Below are 21,668 nucleotides of genomic sequence, written 5' to 3' on the forward strand. Positions count from 1 at the left end.
TGTTCCTCGCACCCCTCAGGTGCAGCTGCCTGCTGTGTAGTGTTGGTTATAATTTCCATACTATAGTGATCATGAAACAAAACCAGTCAACATATCTTGACCACAATGAGAGTGTTTCCACAAATAGTGGAACAGAAAAGGATAGCGGGCAGGGGTGGGGAGGGGGTGGGGTGGGGTGGGGTGGGGTGGGGGGGGGGGGGGGGTGGTAGACACAGATAGGGGGCAGAGAAAGAGATTGACAAAGGGAGGGGAGAGGAGAAGACAGATAGAGAGAGGGGGGTTAGAAGGAGATTAGGATGTATATCCAATTCCCGTACATATGTACCAAATATAACAGGATTGGTAGGAAATAATAATAATAATTTATTTTCTTTCATTTCTACTTTATCTCTGAGCACTGTTTATTTATTCATTTATTGTTTTGGTGATCATTTTTGTCTTCAGGCAAGTAACATGATAAACAGCTAATTATTTACACACATATAAAAAAGGTGCTAATTTCACCAAATTGGGGGGTTATTCAGGTAGTTAGGTACACTTTTTCCTTCAACTGACTACACTTTGCATTATTTTGCTACTAAATTCTTGGAAATAGTTATTAAAAACATCGAGCTATTCATGCAGGTTTTCAATTTTAAAGACAGAAGGAAATGTTTTCCAGTTAGAGAACAATAAAAATCACAAAACTAAACACCAAAGAAACAGGAAATATCAAATGGTACTTTAACAGATCGAATAATATAACTGCATCATCAACAAAATTGAATCAGCGCGCACGCGCACACAGTATGGAGAAACTGAAGCTGTACAGTGTTTATTGGAGAAAATGAAAAATTTTGCATATTTACTCGAGCGACTGCCTTAACAGCTTCCGTTATCCAAGCACGCACCCTGGGTAGACTCGAGAGAGAGAGAGAGAGAGAGAGAGAGAGAGAGGAAAGGTGGATTGCTGATTCTATACAATGTGAACTTTTGACGTTAATCATATTTTTGTAACATGCTACAGATCATTCTTCATAAATAGTACAATACACAATCACAGATTTGGACACCACAAAAATATCACAGAGACAAAATCACTATCATATCTTCTAGAAATACGTCACTTCAAGAGTAATATGGATGAAGGGCAACCACCATAAGGTATGTTTCACCTCCTGCCCTTTTCCATAACACACAAATGGAATGAATTCAATGCCTTTCCTGTAAGGCATTATAACAGGAGCTTCACAGGGCTTTCATCTGCTCTGTAGCAAAGCACAACTTACTCCCGTTTCCTTCTATTCCTTAGATGTGACTCATATTTAATTGAAAGGTCATGTAGTGCTTTCTCTGCATCTTCATCCTGTCAACAGAAATATATAGCATATATTACAGAACATGCTACAGAAACACACATTTGCTGCTACAGCTATAGAAACAATATTTTACAATAGTAAGATCTCTCCCCTTAGTAAACTAGTTACTGTTACTGGGACTGCCTACAGCCACACGTATCATTCAGAGGGTGATGCAAGGTAAATATTTGTTGATGAAATGTTAAGGACATGGCACCCTCTTATTCTCTAGCACAGTAAATCCAGTGATGTACATTTCTGACAAAGCTAAAAATTGTGCTCCATACCTGCCCTTAGAGGGTAGTGTTCAACCCAATGTGACAGCAGAACTCAGAAGACACGTCGACCCAGAGTTCGAACTGAGTGCTGAGCACTCCCCAACCTTCCCCAGTCCCACACAACATCACCAGAGACACAGAAGGACACAGCTACAGCGTACCTGTCATTTATCATGCATTCTCATGTAATACATCACTTGTGAAATTGAAGTAGCTCTTTAACATTCCTGGTCTGGAGCAAGTGTCTGTAACACATGTTTTCCTAACTACCATCGCATGGCACTGTCAATTATGAAAACTGCTTAGTGATAAAAGAGACGAAGACAAGATTTACCAAGTGACGAACACAAGAAAAAAGGAATAATTGTGTTTAATGTACCATTAACGGTGAGGTCATTAGTGGTCATGCAGAAACGTGCACTGGGGAAGGACATGGAAAGAAGATGGTTGTGTCCTTTTCAAAGGGATCATGCCAGCATTTGCCTTAAGCAATTTAGGGAAAAGCACATAAAACCCAAATCTGGATGACCATATGGAGACTGGTATCAACACCCTTCCAAATACAAACCCATTGTCTGTGCTGCCATTACTTTAACCAACTCAGTCACTCGTGGAGAAAACATTGGCACATTTTTTCCTAACTAAGTAAAGTAAGGTGAGATAATTAAATGACTGATAATGACAATAATTAGTTTTGCTGATTCTGTCCAAACAAATACAGAAAAATTATATCGAGCACAGTTCACAGTTAAAAGAAGCATAAGGATTTCGTAACAGCATGGTCAAAAATGGATAATGTTGTGTCTTTAGTACCTGAATAGTGTAAATTCGCGTAGTTGTTTGTCTTCTGTTTTTGTTTCGAACGGCCAGTGTCGGTTGGTCACAGCCAGTGTGCTCCCTGCCGCCGTTGGATAAGCAGCTGCCAGCAGCAAGTCATATACTTCTAGCTCACTTATTTGTTACATAGTTTAATTCTTAATTTCTTTGTGTGTTTTTTTGAGCTTGCATTGTTTAATTCATGAATTTGGGGCTTATCATAGAATTTGAGAGTTGTAGCATCGCACTTTAGTACCTGAATAGTGCAAATACGCGTAGTCATTTGTCTTCTGTTTTTGTTTTGAATGGCCAGTGTCAGTTGGTCACAGCCAGTGCGCTTCCTGCCGCCAATGGATAAGCAGCTGCCAGCAGCAAGTCGTATAATCCTAGCTCACTTATTTGTTACATAGTTTCATATAGGTGGTGTAATTTAGAGTTTTAGTTACTGTGATCGTAAATGCAGGCAGACTGTAGCGCAGTCGTTAGGTGTTTGTACATGTTAGTTCATACATTCCCTTGTGTTATATAGGCACAGACTCGTGTTTCAGTAACTATTGGTCAACAGTGATTACAGTGGACAGGGATTCCGATTGCGTTGTTCGGATGAGGGCTGAGTTGGCATCCCTTCACTCACAGCTGCAAGCGGCACTGACTTCGGTCGTGCAGCTTGAGGCTGTTGATTGGGAGGTTGTTCCAAGGTGTGGCAGGCAGCGAAAGATGTCCCCAGAGGATGATTAGAAAGCCTCCCCGGTGCATCTGACAAACAGGTTTCAGGTGCTGTCTCTGGCTGAGCCAGATGCAGCAGCCTGCCCTGATTCAGAGAATGATTCTCAGCCTTCAAGGTCCGGGCAATCGCAGAGGGTGGGCTTATTGGTAGTTGGGAGCTCCAATGTCAGGCGCGTAATGGGGCTCCTTAGGAATATGGCGGCTAAGGAGGGGAAGAAATCCAGTGTGCACTCCACTCCGTGTGCATTCCGGGTGGAGTCATTCCTGATGTGGAAAGGGTCGTTCCGGATGCCATGAGGAGCACAGGATGCAGCCATCTGCAGGTGGTGGCACATGTCAGCACTAATTTTCTGCATTCCGGCAGCTATCTGATTTGGTGAAGGTTGCCGGTCTTGCTTACGAGATGACGGCAGAGCACACCGTCTGCAGCATCGTTGACAGAACCAAATGCGCGGACCTTTGGTGCAGAGCCGGGAGGAGGGTCTGAATCAGAGGCTCAGACGGTTTTGCGACCGTGTTGGCTGCAGATTCCTTGACTTGTGCCATAGGGTGGTGGGGTTTCGGGTTCCGCTCAATAGGTCAGGAGTTCACTACACTCAGCTGGTGGCTACAAGGGTAGCGGAGGCTGTGTGGCATGGACTGGGCGGTTTTTTTTACGTTAGAAGGCCTCGGAAAAGTACGGGGTGGGCTGCAATCTCAAAGGGTGCATGACAAATACAGGACGTGCTTGGATCAAGGAACAGTCGGAATTGCAGTTGTAAATTGTTGTAGTTGTGCTGGGAAAGTCCCTGAGCTTCAAGCACTAATAGAAAGGACAGAAGCTGAAATCGTTATAGGTACAGAAAGCTGGCTAAAGCCTGAAATAAGTTCTGCAGACAGTGATCAGGAAAGATAGGTTAGGCAGAATTGGTGGTGGAGTATTTGTGTCTGTCAGTAGTGGTTTATCTTGCAGTGAAGTCGAAGTAGATACTCTGTGCGAATTGGTATGGGTGGAGGTTATACTTAACAGCCGAACTAAGTTAAAAATTGGCTCCTTCTACCGACCCCCAGACTCCGAAGATATAGTTGCTGAACAGTTCAGAGAAAAATGAGTCTCGTAACAAATAAATACCCCACTCATACGGTTATAGTTGATGGGGACTTCAACCTTCCCTCGATATGTTGGCAAAAATAGTTGTTCAAAACAGGTGGTAGGCAGAAAACATTTTCCGAGATTGTCCTAAATGCTTTCTCCAAAAATTATTTCGAGCAGTTAGTCCACGAACCCATGCGAATTGTAAATGGTTGCGAAAACACGCCTGACCTCTTAGCCACAAACAATCCAGAGCTAATAGAGAGCATCATGACTAATACAGGGATTAGTGATCACAAGGTCATTGTAGCTAGGCCCGATACCGTTTCTTCCAAATCCACCAGAAACAAACACAAAATAATTTTATTTAAAAAAGCGGATAAAGTGTCACTAGAAGCCTTCCTGAGAGATAATCTCCATTCCTTCCGAACTGACTATGCAAATGTAGACGAGATGTGGCTCAAATTCAAAGATACAGTAGCAACAGCAATTGAGAGATTCATACCTCATAAATTGGTAAGAGATGGAACTGATCCCCCATGGTACACAAAACAGGTCCGAACACTGTTGCAGAAGCAACGGAAAAAGCATGCGAAGTTCAGAAGAATGCGAAATCCCGAAGAATGGCTAAAATTTACTGGCGCGCGAAATCTGGCATGGACTTCAATGCAAGATGCCTTTAATAGGTTCCACAACGAAACATTGCTCGAAATTTGGTACAAAATCCAAAGACATTCTGGTCGTATGTAAAGTACAAAAGCGGCAAGACGCAGTCAATACCTTCGCTACGCAGTGCCAATGGTACTGTTATCGACGACTGTGCTGCTAAAGCGGAGTTATTGAACGCAGTTTTCCGAAATTCCTTCACCAGGGAAGACGAATGGAATATTCCAGAATTTGAAACACGAGCAGCTGCTAGCATAAGTTTCTTAGAAGTAGATACCTTAGGGGTTGCGAAGCAACTCAAATCGCTTGATACGGGCAAGTCTTCAGGTCCAGATTGTATACCGATTAGGTTCCTTTCAAATTACGTTGATACAAATTACTTAGCAATCATATACAACCACTCACCTCACCGATTGATCTGTACCTGCAGATTGGAAAACTGCGCAGGTCGCACCAGTATTTAAGAAGGGTATTAGGAGTCATCCATGGAACTACAGACCTATATCATTGACATCGGTTTGCAGTAGGGTTTTGGAGCATATACTGTATTCAAACACCTCGAAGGGAACGATCTATTGATACGTAATCAGCATGGTTTCAGATAACATCATTCTTGTGCAACGCAGCTAGCTCTTTATTCGCACAAAGTAATGGCTGCTATCGACAGGGGATCTCAAGTTGATTCCATATTTCTAGATTTACGGAAAGCTTTTGACACTGTTCCTCACAAGAGACTTCTAATCAAGCTGCGGGCCTATGGGGTATTGTCTCAGTTGTGCGACTGGATTCATGATTTCCTGTCAGGAAGGTTGCAGTTTGTAGTAATAGACAGCAAATCATCAAGTAAAACTGAAGTGATATCAGGTGTTCCCCAGGGAAGTGTCCTGGGACCTCTGTTGTTCCTGATCTATATAAATGACCTGGGTGACAATCTGAGCAGTTCTCTTAGGTTGTTCGCAGATGATTCTGTAAGGTCATCCGAAGACCAGTATCAGCTGCAAAGCGACTTAGAAAAGATCGCTGTATGGTGTGGCAGGTGGCAGCTGACGCAAAATAACGAAAAGTGGGAGGTGATCCACATAGTTCCAAAAGAAATCCGTTGGAATTAGATTACTCGATAAATAGTACAATTCTCAAGGCTGTCAATTCAACTAAGTACCTGGGTGTAAAAATTACAAACAACTTCAGTTGGAAAGACCACATAGATAATGTTGTGGGGAAGGCGAGCCAAAGGTTGCATTTCATTGGCAGGACACTTAGAAGATGCAACAAGTCCACTAAAGAGACAGCTTACACTACACTCGTTCGTCACCTGTTAGAATATTGCTGTGCGGTGTGGGATCCTTACCAGGTGGGATTGACAGAGGACATCGAAAGGGTGGAAAAAAGGACAGCTCATTTTATATTATCACTTAATAGTGGAGAGAGTGTGACAGATATGATACGCGAGTTGGGATGGAAGTCATTAAAGCAAAGACGTTTTTCGTGGTAGGGAGATAGTACGATTGTGGTTCGATGAACCCTCTGCCAAGCACTTAAATGTGAATTGCGGAGTAATCATGTAGATGTAGATGTAAAAAAATCTGTCATATGTGATGTATGTATACATTATTACATTGTTATCTATGTTGTTTATATGTCAGCAGATAGGCACAATGAATAACACACACAAACACACACACAGAATTTCGAGCTTTCGCAACCGGCGGCTGCTTCGTCATGAAAGAGGGAAGGAAAAGGAAAGATGAAAGGATACGCCGGTTGCGAAAGCTCAAAATTCTGTGTGTGTGTTTGTGTGTTTTATTCATTGTGCCCATCTACCGGCGCTTTCCCGCTTGGTAAGTCTTGGAATCTTTGGTTTTAATATATTTTTCCCATGTGGAAGTTTCTTTCTATTTTGTTTATATGTCATGTATTTAGATATCTTACAGCATTTATGTAAATTTTCATTTATGTGACTATTCATATGCCGGAAATGCTGCCTGCGACTGGGCACTGTCACTGTTTACAGAACAAACCAAAGGAAGGTTTCAGTGAGTAAACAGTGAATTTCACCCACACGTTCAAAAGCTTAGTGAAACAACTTTTTGTTGTTGTGTGAACAACGAATCTGAAATATTACATTATTTTGAATGTTCTATCACTTTAGAATTTCCTAATAAAATTGATTTTGAGGTGAATAGATATTCTCAGTATTTCATTTTTCATACAGATCCAGTGTCACCATCATCTTCACCACCTACACTACAAAAATGGAAACAGACAAATTCCACACTTACTTCTAGGAATAAAAAACCAAGCCTGAATGACTACTGGTCTACCAATAAATTATTCCAAACTTCAGTTTTTAACAAAACATTGTCAAAGAGACCACTAATAGCTATTACTTGTATTGCTATACTCTTGCAATAATGATCAACAAGCTTCAAATAGACTGTGTAGGATAAAATGGTGCTGAATGACAATAGAAAACTTTGCAGGGGGAGTTTTCCTATGTATGAAAATTTTGTGTAGATGAGTCTTCAGAGCTTTACAAAGATATTTTGTCCTTCAAACTGTATATTAACCAATTAAAAAAAAAAAAAAACTAGATTTGGAGTAAAATTTTTCTTATTGCAGATGTCAGAAGAGACTAAGATTTTATGATTCATACAGGTGGAGCAACAAGCCTAGATACATTTGGAAGACGCTTGGAATTTCTAGCTCTGTTGTCTTGTAACTAATGCAGCCATTCCTTGACAAAGGCCACAATACATATATGGTCAACTGGTATACGATTCAAACTCCTGTTGACTTACTGCACAAAAATGAAACTAATGTGTGTGGAACAGTTAAAATGTGATAGATATAAATGCCTGCTCTTTAACAACCACAGGCAAAGGGAGAGTAACGAAGTCAAAATTGTGAACATATTATTGTTGTGAAATGGCTCAATTAAGAGTTGTGAACATGCTGACTACTATTCATCATGATGCAATGGCACCAACTGCTAAAACAAACAGAATTGGTGGAGAAACAATAATTGTGAAATCAGTGTGTGTTCGAGACTACTTTTAAGTTCAACTGAATGTTTACACAGAACAATGCTGTGGTAGAAAAAGCGTTTTTCCACCTTAAAGACTTTGCCATTGTGAATTCTCATACTGTAAATAAATTTAAAATGGGGTCAAAGGTACCATTAGCAAAATTCCAATTAGAATTGATAACACAGCTCATCAAAAAGCATGGAGTCAAATAAAATAAAAAAGCTATTAGGGTTTCTTCTGTCGAATAGTCTACAACACTGACAATCTTTTTTTCCACAATTTGTCCCACCCATAGCTGGAGGAAAATAAAAGCCTCATATTGCTACACATGTGCTAATACTCAATTGGCTTTAAAAAGAAGAAAAGGACACAATATATCAGTGTTCAGAGTGCAATGTCCTCCTTCCTACACTTTTCAGAGGACTAACCATGAAAAGTGTAAAATGCAAGAAAGCGTAGGAAACACAACAAGTGAAAATAAATCAATTACTCTGTCATTCTCTTTATACAGTTCATAACAGAGGGAAACATTCCACGTGGGAAAAATATATCTAAAAACAAAGATGATGTAACTTACCAAACGAAAGCGTTGGCATGTTGATAGACACACAAACAAACACAAACACACACACAAAATCAAAGCTTTTGTAACCAATGATTGCTCCACCAGGAAAGAGGAAAGGAGAGGGAAAGATGAAAGGATGTGGGTCTTAAGGGAGAGGGTAAGGAGTCATTCCAATCCCGGGAGCGAAAAGACTTACCTTAGGGGGAAAAAGGGACAGGTTTTCACTCTCACGCACGCACGCACGCCCGCACACACGCGCGCACAAACACACACACACCAAATAATTAATATCAATAATATATGCCAACGGATATCCTCCACAGAACATACGGAAGGCAGCGGGCACAAGAAATGCAGAAGAAGACACGAAAATTCTCAAATCCATGGCTTTCCTACCAACATGGGAAGCCTTTTGTCAAAAATAGTGATTTTTCACCCTCCACCAAAGACAGCAGCACTCCTGGGTTCCGTTAAAGATGGTTTGGTGCCTTGGAAGCCTGGGGTTTATAAGATCCCCTGTGAGTGTGGCTGTTCATACATCAGACAGACGACATGTACAGTCCAGGAGAGAGGCACACATCACGGCAGGTACACCTGTCTCTTACAACCTAATACTTCTGCAGTGATGGAGCACTGTATTGACACTGGGTACTCTATTTTATATAAAAATGTCGAAATTTTAGCCTTGACTTCATCTTTCTGGGACTCAGTAGTGAAAGAAGCAACTGAAATTCAGTTCGCGATGAATTTAATTAATAGAGATAGCAGCTTCAACTTGGACAAATCATAGAATCTGGTAATTTCTACAATTAAATCAGAAAGGCGTTGTGACGGTGAAAAAGAAGTGTAGCTCATAACCCACGAATAGCAAGACTTTATCATTCAGTACTTGAAGATGAGAGCACTTAAAGAGTCTTGCAACAAATTTTTCACATAATTTAAAACATTTACAAAAACTCTTCTTAGTGATAACCCCCACCAAATGATGAAAGGAAAAATGTTTATGCTTAGTACATTTTTGCTGTTCATGCAGTAAATCTGTTTAATCAGGAATGACGTTTCAATTCATTACTTCTTTACTACCGACAGTATTTAACAAGACTGTGAAAAGGAAAGTTGCTACTCACTACACAGCAGAGATTCTGAGTCACAGATAGGCACACCAAAAAGACTGCCACAAATATAGCTTTCAGCCAGAAAGGCTTTCATTAAAATTTGATGACAATCACACACATACACATTCACGCAATCACAATTCACACAAGCATGACAGCATTCTCAGGCCACTGATGCCTCAGTTGCCTGAGATTGCAGTCGTGTGTGTGTGTGTGTGTGTGTGTGTGTGTGTGTGTGTGTGTGTGTGTGTCAATATGTGGGCACGCACGCATGCGTGTAGGCCTTACTGGCTGAAAGCTTTTTTGGTTGGTTGGTTGGTTTAAAGAGGGAGAAGGGACCAAACTACGAGGTAATCAGTCCCTTGTTCCTAATAAAACACTGCCACAAAGATGAGAATAAAACGGACAAAACATATAATACAAAACGGAAAGAAAGGAAAAGCCACAAGAACGAAGGGATGGCAGTGAATACTAAAAAGAACAAAAGAGGACATGAAAACAAGAGAGACGCTAGAAACAGAAGGGAGTAAAACACAAAAGGAGGTTACAGTGGCTGGCCAACCACAAAAATAAAAAGGTAAAGCCAGCCACTCTGCAACACATTAAAACTTCCACCCTAAAAGCACTAGGGTGGAAGACACGGAGGGACAAAGGACATGCGATAAAAACCGACATAAAAGAATAAAATGTAAAACTGAAGCTGCTGTGGAGGCATTGTCGCCCCAACACCGAAGGCAGGGTGCTGGGAAAGTTAAAAGTCCGCCGCTGGGTGTCTAAAAGTGGGCAGTCCAGCAAGAGGTGGATGACTATTTGGCAGCCACAGCGACACTGAGGTGGGTCCTAGCAAAGGAGTAGGTAACCATGCGTTAGCCACGTGTGGCCAATGCGGAGCCGGCAGAGAACAACTGATACCCTGCGAGGGGCCTGCATGGAAGACTTACACACATTCATAGTCTCCTTAATGACACACAATTTGTTGTGTGTGCCGTTATGTCATTTTGTCTCCCAAAGCCAGAAAACCCTGTGGCATAAGACAGAATTCATGTCAGCTTCAGAGATGCCTATCTCCAGAAACGGTTTCTGCATCGCCTGTTTGGCTAGCCTGTCGGCAAACTTGTTGCCAGGGATTCCAACATGTCCTGGGATCCACACAAACACCACGGAATGGCGGGACTGTTCCAGGGCATAGATGGACTCCTGAATGGACACTACCAGATGGTGGCAACGGTAGCACTGGTCGATGGCTTGTAGGCTGCTCAATGAGTCAGTACACAGGAGAAATGACTCGCCACGGCATGAGTGGATGTATAAGAGCACGAGATATGGCCGCCAGCTTCTCTGCTGGCAATGTGTGCTGCTCAACATGTCCTCTATGAACATATACGAAGCCTATGTGACCATCAGACATTGAGCCGTCGATGTACATCACTTCAGAGCCCCAGAGCACATCAAGAATCGAGAGTAAGTGACAGTGGAGAGCGGCGGGGTTAACGGAGTCCTTAGCGCCATTCAAAAGGTCCAGACGAAGCTGCAGCTGAGGCGTGCACCATGGAGGCGTACGTGAACGGATCACAAGTAGAGGTGGTAAAGGGAAGGACTCCAGTTCGGAGAGAAGGGACTGCACGCGAACCGTGATCGTTAGCCCCGATCTAGGCTGCTGATGCAGGAGATGGACTGCAGTGGGCAGGAAAAGGAGACAGTAATTCAGATGCTCAGGGGAACTATGAATGTGTGTTATGCAACTGGTGAACAGGTGTGCACGTCTGATATTCAGTGGAGAGGCACCAGTCTCACACCAGTACACAGGTCACCGGACTCGTTCTAAAAGCTCCCTGTCACTAATCGAACCTCACAGTGGTGCACAGGATCGAATAAATGGAACGCTGAAGGCGCTGCCGAACCGTAAACCACACTCCTATAGTCAGTTCGGGATTGGGCAAGGGCTCTGTAGAGCTGCAGCAGCGTACAGCGATCAGAACCCCAATTGGTGTTGCTCAAGCAAAGGAGGGCATTGAGGTGCTGCCAGCACTTCTGCCTAAGCTGACAAAGATTAGGGAGCCAAGTCAATCGAGCATCGAAAACCAGTCCTAGGAATTGATATGTCTAAACTACAGTGAATGGATCGTCATTAAGATAAAGTGTGGGTTCCGGATGAACGGTAGGATGCTAACAGAAATGCATGACACAACTTTGCGGCTGAAAACTGGAAGCCGTGGGCTAGAGCCCATGACTGCACCTTGTGAATGGCTTCCTGGAGGCACCGCTCAGCAACAAAAGTACTGGAGCAGCAGAACGAAATGCAGAAGTCGTCTGCATACAGAGAAGGTGAGACAGAGGGCCCGACAGCTGCTGATAGACCATTAATGGCCACTAAAAATAGAGAGACACTCAATACAGAGCCCTGCGGGACTCCATTCTCCTGGATATGGATGGAACTATGGGAGCCACCAACTTGGATACAGAAAGTACGTAGCGACAGGAAGCTTTGGATAAAAATTGAGAGTGGTCCCCGGAGACCCCACTCATACAATGTGGCAAGGATATGACGTTGCCAAGTCGTGTCGTATGCTTTACATAAGTCAAAAAAGACAGTAATCAGGTGTTGCCATCTGGAAAAGGCTGTTTGGATGGCAGACTTGATGGACACAAGATTATCAGTGGTAGAGTGACCCTGGCAGAAGCCGCCCTGACATGGAGCCAGCAAACCACGTGTCTCCAAAACCCAACCCAACCGCCGACATACCATACAGTCCAGTAGCTTACAAAGAACGTTGGTGAGGCTGATGGGCTGATAGCTATCCACATCACGCGAGTTTTTACCGGGTTTGAGCACTGGAATGATGGTGCTCTCCCACCACTGTGATGGAAAGACACCATCGCAACTTCTGGCGACCGCCAAAGGACTGCTCTGTGCCTTGGGCACCCTAAAGAGTGAGGGATCGCATTTTCTGCCGCAGATACAATTGTACTAGTCACCTGCTCAACCATCACATCGATGTTACCGTGTGGGGGAGATTCAGTAATGACAGCAGAGGTGAAAGTTCCCCAGGCTGCCTTGTTCAAAGCCCATTTGGGCAGGCATCCATGTGCCCGATGCTGGGGCAGTGACAGGAAGATAGGGAAGTGGTCACTACCACATAGGTCGTCATGTGCTCTCCAGTGGATAGATGGGAGAAGTCCTGGGGTGCAAATTGATAAATCAATGGCCGAGTAATTATCATGAGCCACATTGAAATGTGTGGCAGCCACAGAATTTAAAAGGCAGAGGTTGAATTGCAACAGTAAAGTATCGACATCTCTGCCTCGGTCTTTGGATTTCTCTCGCTGCTCCTTTGGTTTCCCTGGATGTGAGGACTTCACTGGCTCAGTCTCTGGGACTGAGGATGAGCGTGAAGCCGTACGACCAGCTGCTTTTGGGCTCTTCAGCCACTGGCGGGTGTCATCTTTCCCACTAGCAGAAACCTGGGAAGGGAGTGACCCAAGGGACCCCTTCCTAGCGAGAGGGGCCGAAGAAGACTTACGCTTCTCCAGCTTAGAAGTGGGGACAGATGTCCCTGATGGTTGGGTGGGTGGGGGTTGCTCCCGAAGTAGGTGGTGCAGGAGCAAAAGAGGGAAATGCCCCCCCCCCCCCTGCCCCCATTAAGGGGGCAGGTGAAGTCTTCCAGCTCTCAGAGGTGACCTGGGTTGGCAAAACTGATGGTGCCAGAAGTGTTGTAGTAGCAGCGTAAGACAATGTCATGCGCACGGGATGCAGGCGTTCAAATTTTCTCTTAGTCTCAGTGTAGGTCAGTCTGTCCAGGGTCTTGTACTCCATGATTTTTCTTTCTTTCTGGAGAATCCAGCACTCAGGCGAGCAAGGCGAATGGTGCTCTTCACAGTTGACACAGATGGGAGGCGGGGCACATGGAGTATTGGGATGTGATGGGCATCAGCAATTTCGGCATGTGACGCTAAAAGTAAATCAGGAAGACATATGACCAAACTTCCAGCAATTAAAGCACCACATCGGGGGAGGGATATAGGTCTTTACATCACACTGGTAGACCTTCTCAGGCAATGTATCACACACAAAGACCAAGATGAAGGCACTGGTGGCGACCTGATTATCCTTCAGACCCTGGTGGACACACGAGACGAAATGTACACCTCGTCGTTCTACAATTGGCACGCAGCTCATCGTCGGACTGCAAAAGAAGGTCTCTATGAAATATAATACCCTGGACCACCATACTGAAGCTCTTATGGGGCGTGATGGTTACAGAAATATCCCCAGCTTGTCACAAGCGAGTAACTCCTGTGACTGGGCAGAGGATGCTGTTTTGGACAGGACTGACCTAGATCTCATTTTGGACAAGCCCTCCACCTCCCTGAACTTGTCCTCTAAATGCTCAACAAAAAACTGAGGCTTCATTGTCATGAAAGATTCCCCATCAGCTCTCGAACATACAAGGTACTGTGATGAATAAGATCTGCTGCCATCCTTAGCCTGACATTCCTCCCATGATGTGGCCAGGGAGGGGAACGATTTGGGGTCATGCCTCTGTGCATTGAATTGAACTCGTGATCACTTAGAGACTGCTGGTGTTTCTCCACCAGCAAGAGATGATGGACTATTCTTCATCGTGTGCCATCCACCCTGATGCCACCCACTCCGACCAGGAGCCCTCTCCACTGGCAAAACCCAGCCGCAGCAAAGGCCACCTGGCAGGATGGCAGTTCCGATGCCCGAAGGGAATGGGCATCTACCCCTTGACATACGTGGGGAGTTAACAGCACAGGCATCAGCACAGCGATCCCTGTGTGGTCAGGGGGCTACAACCAACAGGGTACATGACGGCCCCACCACAACGGACTGGCTACTGTGCTGGATATCAGGTGCAAAGAAGTCCATGGTCATCGTTGACACAGAAATCGGCACTGCATAGTGCATGGTGGAAAACGCACTCGGGAAGGTGTCCTCACCCAAGAGATGGAGAATGGGCAGGACTGCAATACGATGATGGGAAAGTGGGCTAAAGATCTAAATGCACAATGGACACGATGCACCTTTTAAGGCGCCCTTCCCCAATTGGCTTGCTCTTTAGGAAAATTTTGTAGAATGGAGGTCAAACCGTACAGGGGACCATCACATAAGGGCCGAAACGTGAAACTCCATTTCCTCGCCTCATACGACAAGCAGGAATACCTCGGGCCTATTCTAACCCCCAGACCCGCAGGGGGGAGCTATATTTGTGACAGCCTTTTTGTTGTGCCTATTTGTAACTCAGAATCTCCGCTGTATGGTGACTAGCAACTTTCGTTTTCACAGTATTGTTACATTCCATCCTGGCTTTTCCATTGTTTGTTTTTCAACTGTATTTAAGACACATATGAACACAGTATTGCCATATGCCACTGAATATACCTGCTAATTTATAACACTGGACGATACAGTTCAGGAGATGTGATATCAAACACTGAGTTGCACGAAAAAAACTGCAGGGTGAAATTCAGATGAAATATGTGTACAAATACCTATTCTATATCTGTACCTATACTAACAATGAACATAGGGTACTTTATGAAGTGTATATTATGACCAATCGACCAATACATGGCACAGTAATAAGCATCAAAATATGCATACTAATGGACACATGGCACACAGCTGTTCCTTAGTTTGTCTCCGAGATGCTCAGCATGACTGTTTCCATGAAGGATGGCGTGTTGCTGCTAAAGCTCTCTTACAAGAACAGTGGCTGCACACCAGCAGCCCTGCAAGCGTTCTGGACACTCAAGGGAATGAAAAAGAGGTACTGGTCCGATGTCTGCTATGGGTTTGGAGAAAATTACTGCAAAATTCAAAAAGACAGTTTCTGTTGGAGTGCAATGTGGCAGAGGGAGGAAAGCAGATGATCCAACATCTGCTGAAAGTGAGGCCACAGCATTGCAGGAGGGGTCAAGCATGGTGAACAAACACTGCACGGGGAACTACCTGCGAGCATGGTGCATAAAATCTTATGAAACATCCTGCACTGCTATCCGCACATTACCGATATTCAGGAGTTACTGCGTGCTGACCTTCCAGCATTTCTGCAAAGTTGATGATGTGGTGCGGGTGATGGCATTGTTTATTGTAGGGCCATATATTTTCAAAGGGATGAGTCCTGTGGGTACTGTTACCTGTTCCATCACTGGTAAACATTAGGATAGACTTCTGTGCACCAATGTTATTCCAACACTTCAATAGTGTGGATGTGTGGGTAGGGCCATTTTTACGCAATATGACATTCCTCCGCTAGTGAGCACAAACAGTGAAGTGGCTGCTGCAGAGACATTTTAGAAATGCTAGAATTATCAGCCGTCATTTCTCTACAGCCCCGCTGTGCAGATCACCTGATCTTAATCCACATGACTTCCAGCCATGGGGTTATCTGAAAAATGCTTTTTCAGTGTAGCAACTACAAAAGTAACTGAACTGGCATTGCGCAACGGTGACCTCTGAGACACTCTGGTCTGTTGTGGGGCATGCTGTTTATCAATTCAACTAGTGGCAGAAACTGGTGGACAGTATATTGAACACATTTTGGGCCAGCCGCACGGCATTTATAAACCAAAGTAATTTTGCTTTTTATGCAGTTTTTAACTCTAGGACAATTAAAAACCAATGCCATTTTTTTGCTTTTCATATAGTTTTTGGCTGTAGGGCAGTTAAAAACCAATGTCATTTTGCTTTTTATGTGGATTTTGGCCTCAGGACAATTAGAAACCTGTTTTTCCCATTCTACGTAGTACTATCTTGCCATGGTGGATGGGCTTGCCTCACTGTACCACAACTGCTGACTGCCAGACTTGTGCAGTCAAGCACACTGAACAGTATGGATGGTGTAATATGAAACTCAAGCCAAAGTAGTAAGGGCAGCTGATCGTATTGTACGTACATTAGCTTACTTGCTCGACATCACTCATCATAACAAAACTAGTGATGTGTGAACACAGCTAGGGGTAACAGCTAGTATTTATTTTAAAATGACTATAAAATGATATGCAATTTAAGATGCTTCGTAAATGCACCAAATTTGTAAACAGCTATTAGTACATTTGCTGACAGAAAAACTGAACATGAAAGCTGCAAACAATAACAATGATTAAGAGGGCCTGCAATCTGTACTTTGCTTCTACACTGGGGAAACCAGGTCAACGTTTCCTTTCCCTGTGTGTGTTGTGCATTCTTGTTCGAAATCTTTGTTTCCAGATGAATCATGGAAAATTGTCAACAGGGTTTGATAGAGAGAACTGTGAAAGCACAAAAGGAATTGCTATTTTTGCATCTTGTACAATAAGCATTGAGAGCAGCGCCGAATCTAATGCTACTCACCCAGTTTAAAAAACAATACATAGAACAATCCCAAATCATGATGTCATATAAAGTTTGCACGACAATATAGCATAGCATAGTTGAATTATCTGATAGTATATCTATAAGTGTTTCATGCTAAAACAAACAGTTGGCATTTACAAAACATTTCTGTGACCTTATTTAAAAGCAAAAATTAAAGTAACACATACAAGCACTTTTATTACAGATAATTAAAAAATTTGAAATCAGGAAATAAATTGAGTCTAAAATCTGTTTTTCAAGATTATTCTCTTACTAAGAACTCTCAAAAACATTTTTTTGTACAGAGAAAGAGTTAAAGTCTTCTGACTTGTGTTATTATGAGAAAATTCATACACATCCCACTTACACCCAATGTGATGCTTTCAACAACATCCGCCTTCTCCAACCACTCAACTGTTGCTGGAGTGTTTCCAAGTGCATCATAACACCGAGCAATAAAGAGACGATTCTCCTTCCATGGTGTTTTTGTCAGTCTTTCGGCCTTCAAGAAATGCTCAAGAGCATCTTCAATTGACACAGAAGGCAGGCCAAACAAAGTCGAAGCCATCGAACGCTCCATCCACGGGCGGGATGCTACCTGAAATAAGCAATTTACAACCATATTTAACAAAGACTTTTACCACTAACTTCAATCATAAAAATAGCTATAGTCAGTCCACACTGAAATATCACTCTGCAGTGGAGTGATCTCACAACATGAGCCAGATATATTATCTATGTTAAAGGACAGGTAACCTGCACTACAGATACCAGAGGTGCATGTAACTATGACATGGGGATTCCATTATAGTCTGTTCACAGAGAGATGAATGAGGGCCCCCTAGTTCTGAAGTTGGTCGACTTCCACCTTCTAATTTTTGTGTCCGGCTGCTGCCAACCTCAGCAATCTGATATACACGGCTGTGGCCCCTGTGAAGCAATTGTTGTCTGTTTCCGATAGTAAAAATACATATCATGAATGAGGAAACTGTTCCTAGCCCACAATGGGCAATTCTAGATACTGCTCTGGGAAGGGCAAGGGGGTAATACTTCACAGAGCGGAACAAGGAAAGTAATTGATAATGTCATTGAATGTTGTGAGCAATTTCAGCACTGTGAGCAGAATTTGGAAATTTTGCAAAGATAATCTTGGGAAGTCACCGGAACCCCCAGTACAAAGAGATAAATTTCGATTTAAATTTTTCAGTTTGACGGTGCTTTGAAACTGCCTACCCCTGTGTCCAAATTACTTGGTCAAGTCCTAATGGGTGTTGTGTTGTGTGACTCAGTACAGAAGATTGCTCTCTTGTCTGTGGCTACTTTGACTACCACTTGAGGAAAAGATTGGCTGGATGTGGAGTATTATATATCAGTAGAATATTTGTCATCCACCAAATCCACATGGGAAGAACTGCAGAATAAGAGGTCTTTCTTGTTAGTGTGTGGAGACATTACTGACTGGCAGTCGCACTTCATTGCAGAAGTAAAATTTATTAGGAAAGCAGCCACAGAAATATTGCACCTTGGATAGGCAGTAACAAAATAGTTGGAAAATGTTGGAGGAAAAATGATGGCATTGTGGAATGCGGAACCTCCTCTAGAAGATTTAATACTGGAGGCTGGAGGAGCAGTTCATTAGGGAGGCCCAACTAATATGCTGTGCTAAATCCACGAAAGATGACTACCATCGTCAAATGAAACCTGGAAACTCTGAAGGTGGTTTGCTAATACAGTTCTCCAAATCTTCCTTCAGAATCAGTCACTGTGATGAACAATACTCCATATTGTAACAGACTGGTGGACAAAACATCAACATGGTACGAAACCAAAGTGAGGATGTTGGAATGGCTGCAAAAGAGATGTGTTCCCCGCAACGAGAGCTTGAGGAGCAGGCTCTGTTCGCTTTAATTTGGGAACATGGACATGCTAAAAAGACATATGTGAGTAATGAAATGGATAAAGAGGAAAGTCACACTGATGCCTGCTTGCTGCATGGGCCAAAAGTGAAAATAATATTTCGGGAGTGCAACATTTGAAAGGGCAACTCCACTGACAGTCTGTTTAAGACTGTAAGTGAATCTTCTGTCAATAACTACTGACAACTTGGGAAAGTACTTTAGGAAGATACAACAAATGGAAGATTACTGCAGGTGCAATGGTGTCACCGAACTTTCAATAGATGACATCATGACCGATACTGCTGAATTGGATGGCAGCAATGATAAAAACAAATAATGCACTGACGGAGAACTTGCAATAAGTGACATCATGACGGATACTGCTGAACTGGATAGCAGCAATGATGAAAACAAATAGTGCACTGATGGAGAATTTAATAAGAATGATTCTGGGTGACCTACATGTACTACAATTCAGCTTTACACTTGTTAATAAATGTTTACAATTTTAATCACACTCTTTTTATTGCCACAATGTAAGTTTTAACACTGTTTTTTTCTTTTATTTAATTATCTCTCTCTTTTTTAAAATGAATTGTCTACGAGTACTGATAAGGAATTAGTAGCAACAAGCACCACCATTCAACACAAAACTATCAATTTTAGTTTCACAAATCCTGTAAGCTTTCATTACACCCGTCTATTTTTGCTGATATGTAATATGTAGCAGCTTTTAGCTGGTATGGCAGTGGCTAAGAGATGGTACTGTCAATGCCGTTTGGAGTGTAAACTGTAGGTGAGTGTGAGTGTGGCGACAAGACTGCATAATGTGAACACGGCTTGTGCCCCACATTGTCCTCACCTCTCGGCAACCCGTGCTGGCAGCTGGTGGGCAGAGCTCGCTTCCTCCACTCTCCCTGTCCTTATCAGAATACATTCATCAAATTGCGGACAGAATAAGCTAAGCAATGCTTGCTGCTAGAAGATAGGTTAAGGGAGACAGAAATTGGATAAATAATGACTAATAGTTACTAAAATTATCCAAGAAATGCCTTGCAATGTCAGTGAAGAAATTAAAATGGAATTTTTTCAAGGCATCCTCATTATGTAACTTTAAACTACAAGTATATTCATACATACTAACACAGGTGATAATATGAGACCTTTCTCAATTTAATATTGTTGTTGTTGTTGTGGTCTTCAGTCCTGAGACTGGTTTGATGCAGCTCTCCATGCGCCTATCCTGTGCAAGCTTCTTCATCTCCCAGTACCTACTGCAACCTACATCCTTCTGAATCTGCTTAGTGTATTCATCTCTTGGTCTGCCTCTGTGGTTTTTACCCTCCATGCTGCCCTCCAATGTTAAAATTGTAATCCCTTGATGCCTCAGAACATGCCCTACCAACCGGCCACTTCTTCTGGTCAAGTTGTGCCACAAACTCCTCTTCTCCCCAATTCTATTCAATACCTCCTCTTTAGTTATGTGATCTACCCATCTAATCTTCAGCATTCTTCTGTAGCACCACACTTCAAAAGCTTCTATTCTCTTCCTGTCCAAACTAGTTATCGTCCATGTTTCACTTCCATACAGGGCTACACCCCATACAAATACTTTCAGAAACGACTTCCTGACACTTAAATCTATACTCGACATTAACAAATTCCTCTTCTTCAGAAACGCTTTCCTTGCCATTGACAGTCTACATTTTATACCCTCTCTACTTCGATCATCATCAGTTATTTTGCTCCCCAAATAGCAAAACTCGTTTATTACTTTAAGTGTCTCATTTCCTAATCTAATTCCCTCAGCATCACCCAACTACATTCCATTATCCTCGTTTTGCTTTTATTGATGTTCATCTTATACCCTCCTTTCAAGACACTGTCCATTCCGTTCAACTGCTCTTCCAAATCCTTTGCTGTCTCTGACAGAATTACTATGTCATCGGCGAACCTCAAAGTTTTTATTTCTTCTCCATGGACTTTAATACCTACTCCGAAATTTTGTTTTGTTTCCTTTACTGCTTGCTCAATATACAGATTGAATAACATCGGGGATAGGCTACAACCCTGTCTCACTCCCTTCCCAACCGCTGCTTCCCTTTCATGCCCCTCGACTCTTACAACTGCCATCTGGTTTCTGTACAAATTGTAAATAGCCTTTCACTCCCTGTATTTTACCCCTGCCACCTTTAGAATTTGGAAGAGAGTATTCCTGTCAACATTGTCAAAAGCTTTCTCTAAGTCTACAAATGTTAGGAATGTAGGTTTGCCTTTCCTTAATCTTTCTTCTAAGATAAGTTGTAAGGTCAGTATTGCCTCACGTGTTCCAATATTTCTACAAAATCCAAACTGATCTTCCCCGATGTCGGCTTCTACCAGTTTTTCCATTCGTCTGTAAAGAATTCGTGATAGTATTATGTAGCTCTGACTTATTAAACTGAGAGTTTGGTAATTTTTACATCTGTCAACACCTGCTTTCTTTGGGATTGGAATTATTATATTCTTCTTGAAGTCTGAGGGTACTTCACCTGTCTCATACATCTTCCTCACTAGATGGTAGAGTTTTATCAGGACTGGCTCTCCCAAGGCTGTCAGTAGTTCTAATGGAATGTTGTCTACTCCCATGGCCTTGTTTCGGCTCAGGTCTTTCAGTGCTCTCTCAAATTCTTCACACAGTATAGTATCTCCCATTTCATCTACATTCTCTTCCATTTCTATAATATTGTCCTCCAGTGCATCACCCTAGTATAGACCCTCTATATACTCCTTCCATCTTTCTGCTTTCCCTTCTTTGATTAGAACTGGG

The 21,668-nt window shown here is 42.8% G+C and overlaps 1 protein-coding gene across 1 annotated transcript in view; it reads right to left on the reverse strand.

Moving 5' to 3' along the window:
* Positions 1-967: 967 nt before the first annotated feature.
* The window catches only part of LOC126284578 (regulator of microtubule dynamics protein 3-like), a 73,350-nt gene continuing 52,649 nt past the window's right edge, over positions 968-21,668 (reverse strand). Inside the window, exons 5-6 of the mRNA XM_049983599.1 lie at positions 17,329-17,559; positions 968-1,345 (exon numbers count right to left, since the gene is read on the reverse strand). Of these exons, the coding sequence (XP_049839556.1) occupies positions 1,265-1,345; positions 17,329-17,559 (312 nt within the window). The 3' untranslated portion in view covers positions 968-1,264. The remainder of the gene's footprint in view (positions 1,346-17,328; positions 17,560-21,668) is intronic.

This window comes from Schistocerca gregaria, chromosome 8, assembly GCF_023897955.1.
Source record: "Schistocerca gregaria isolate iqSchGreg1 chromosome 8, iqSchGreg1.2, whole genome shotgun sequence".
Classification (NCBI taxonomy): Eukaryota; Metazoa; Arthropoda; class Insecta; order Orthoptera; family Acrididae; genus Schistocerca; species Schistocerca gregaria.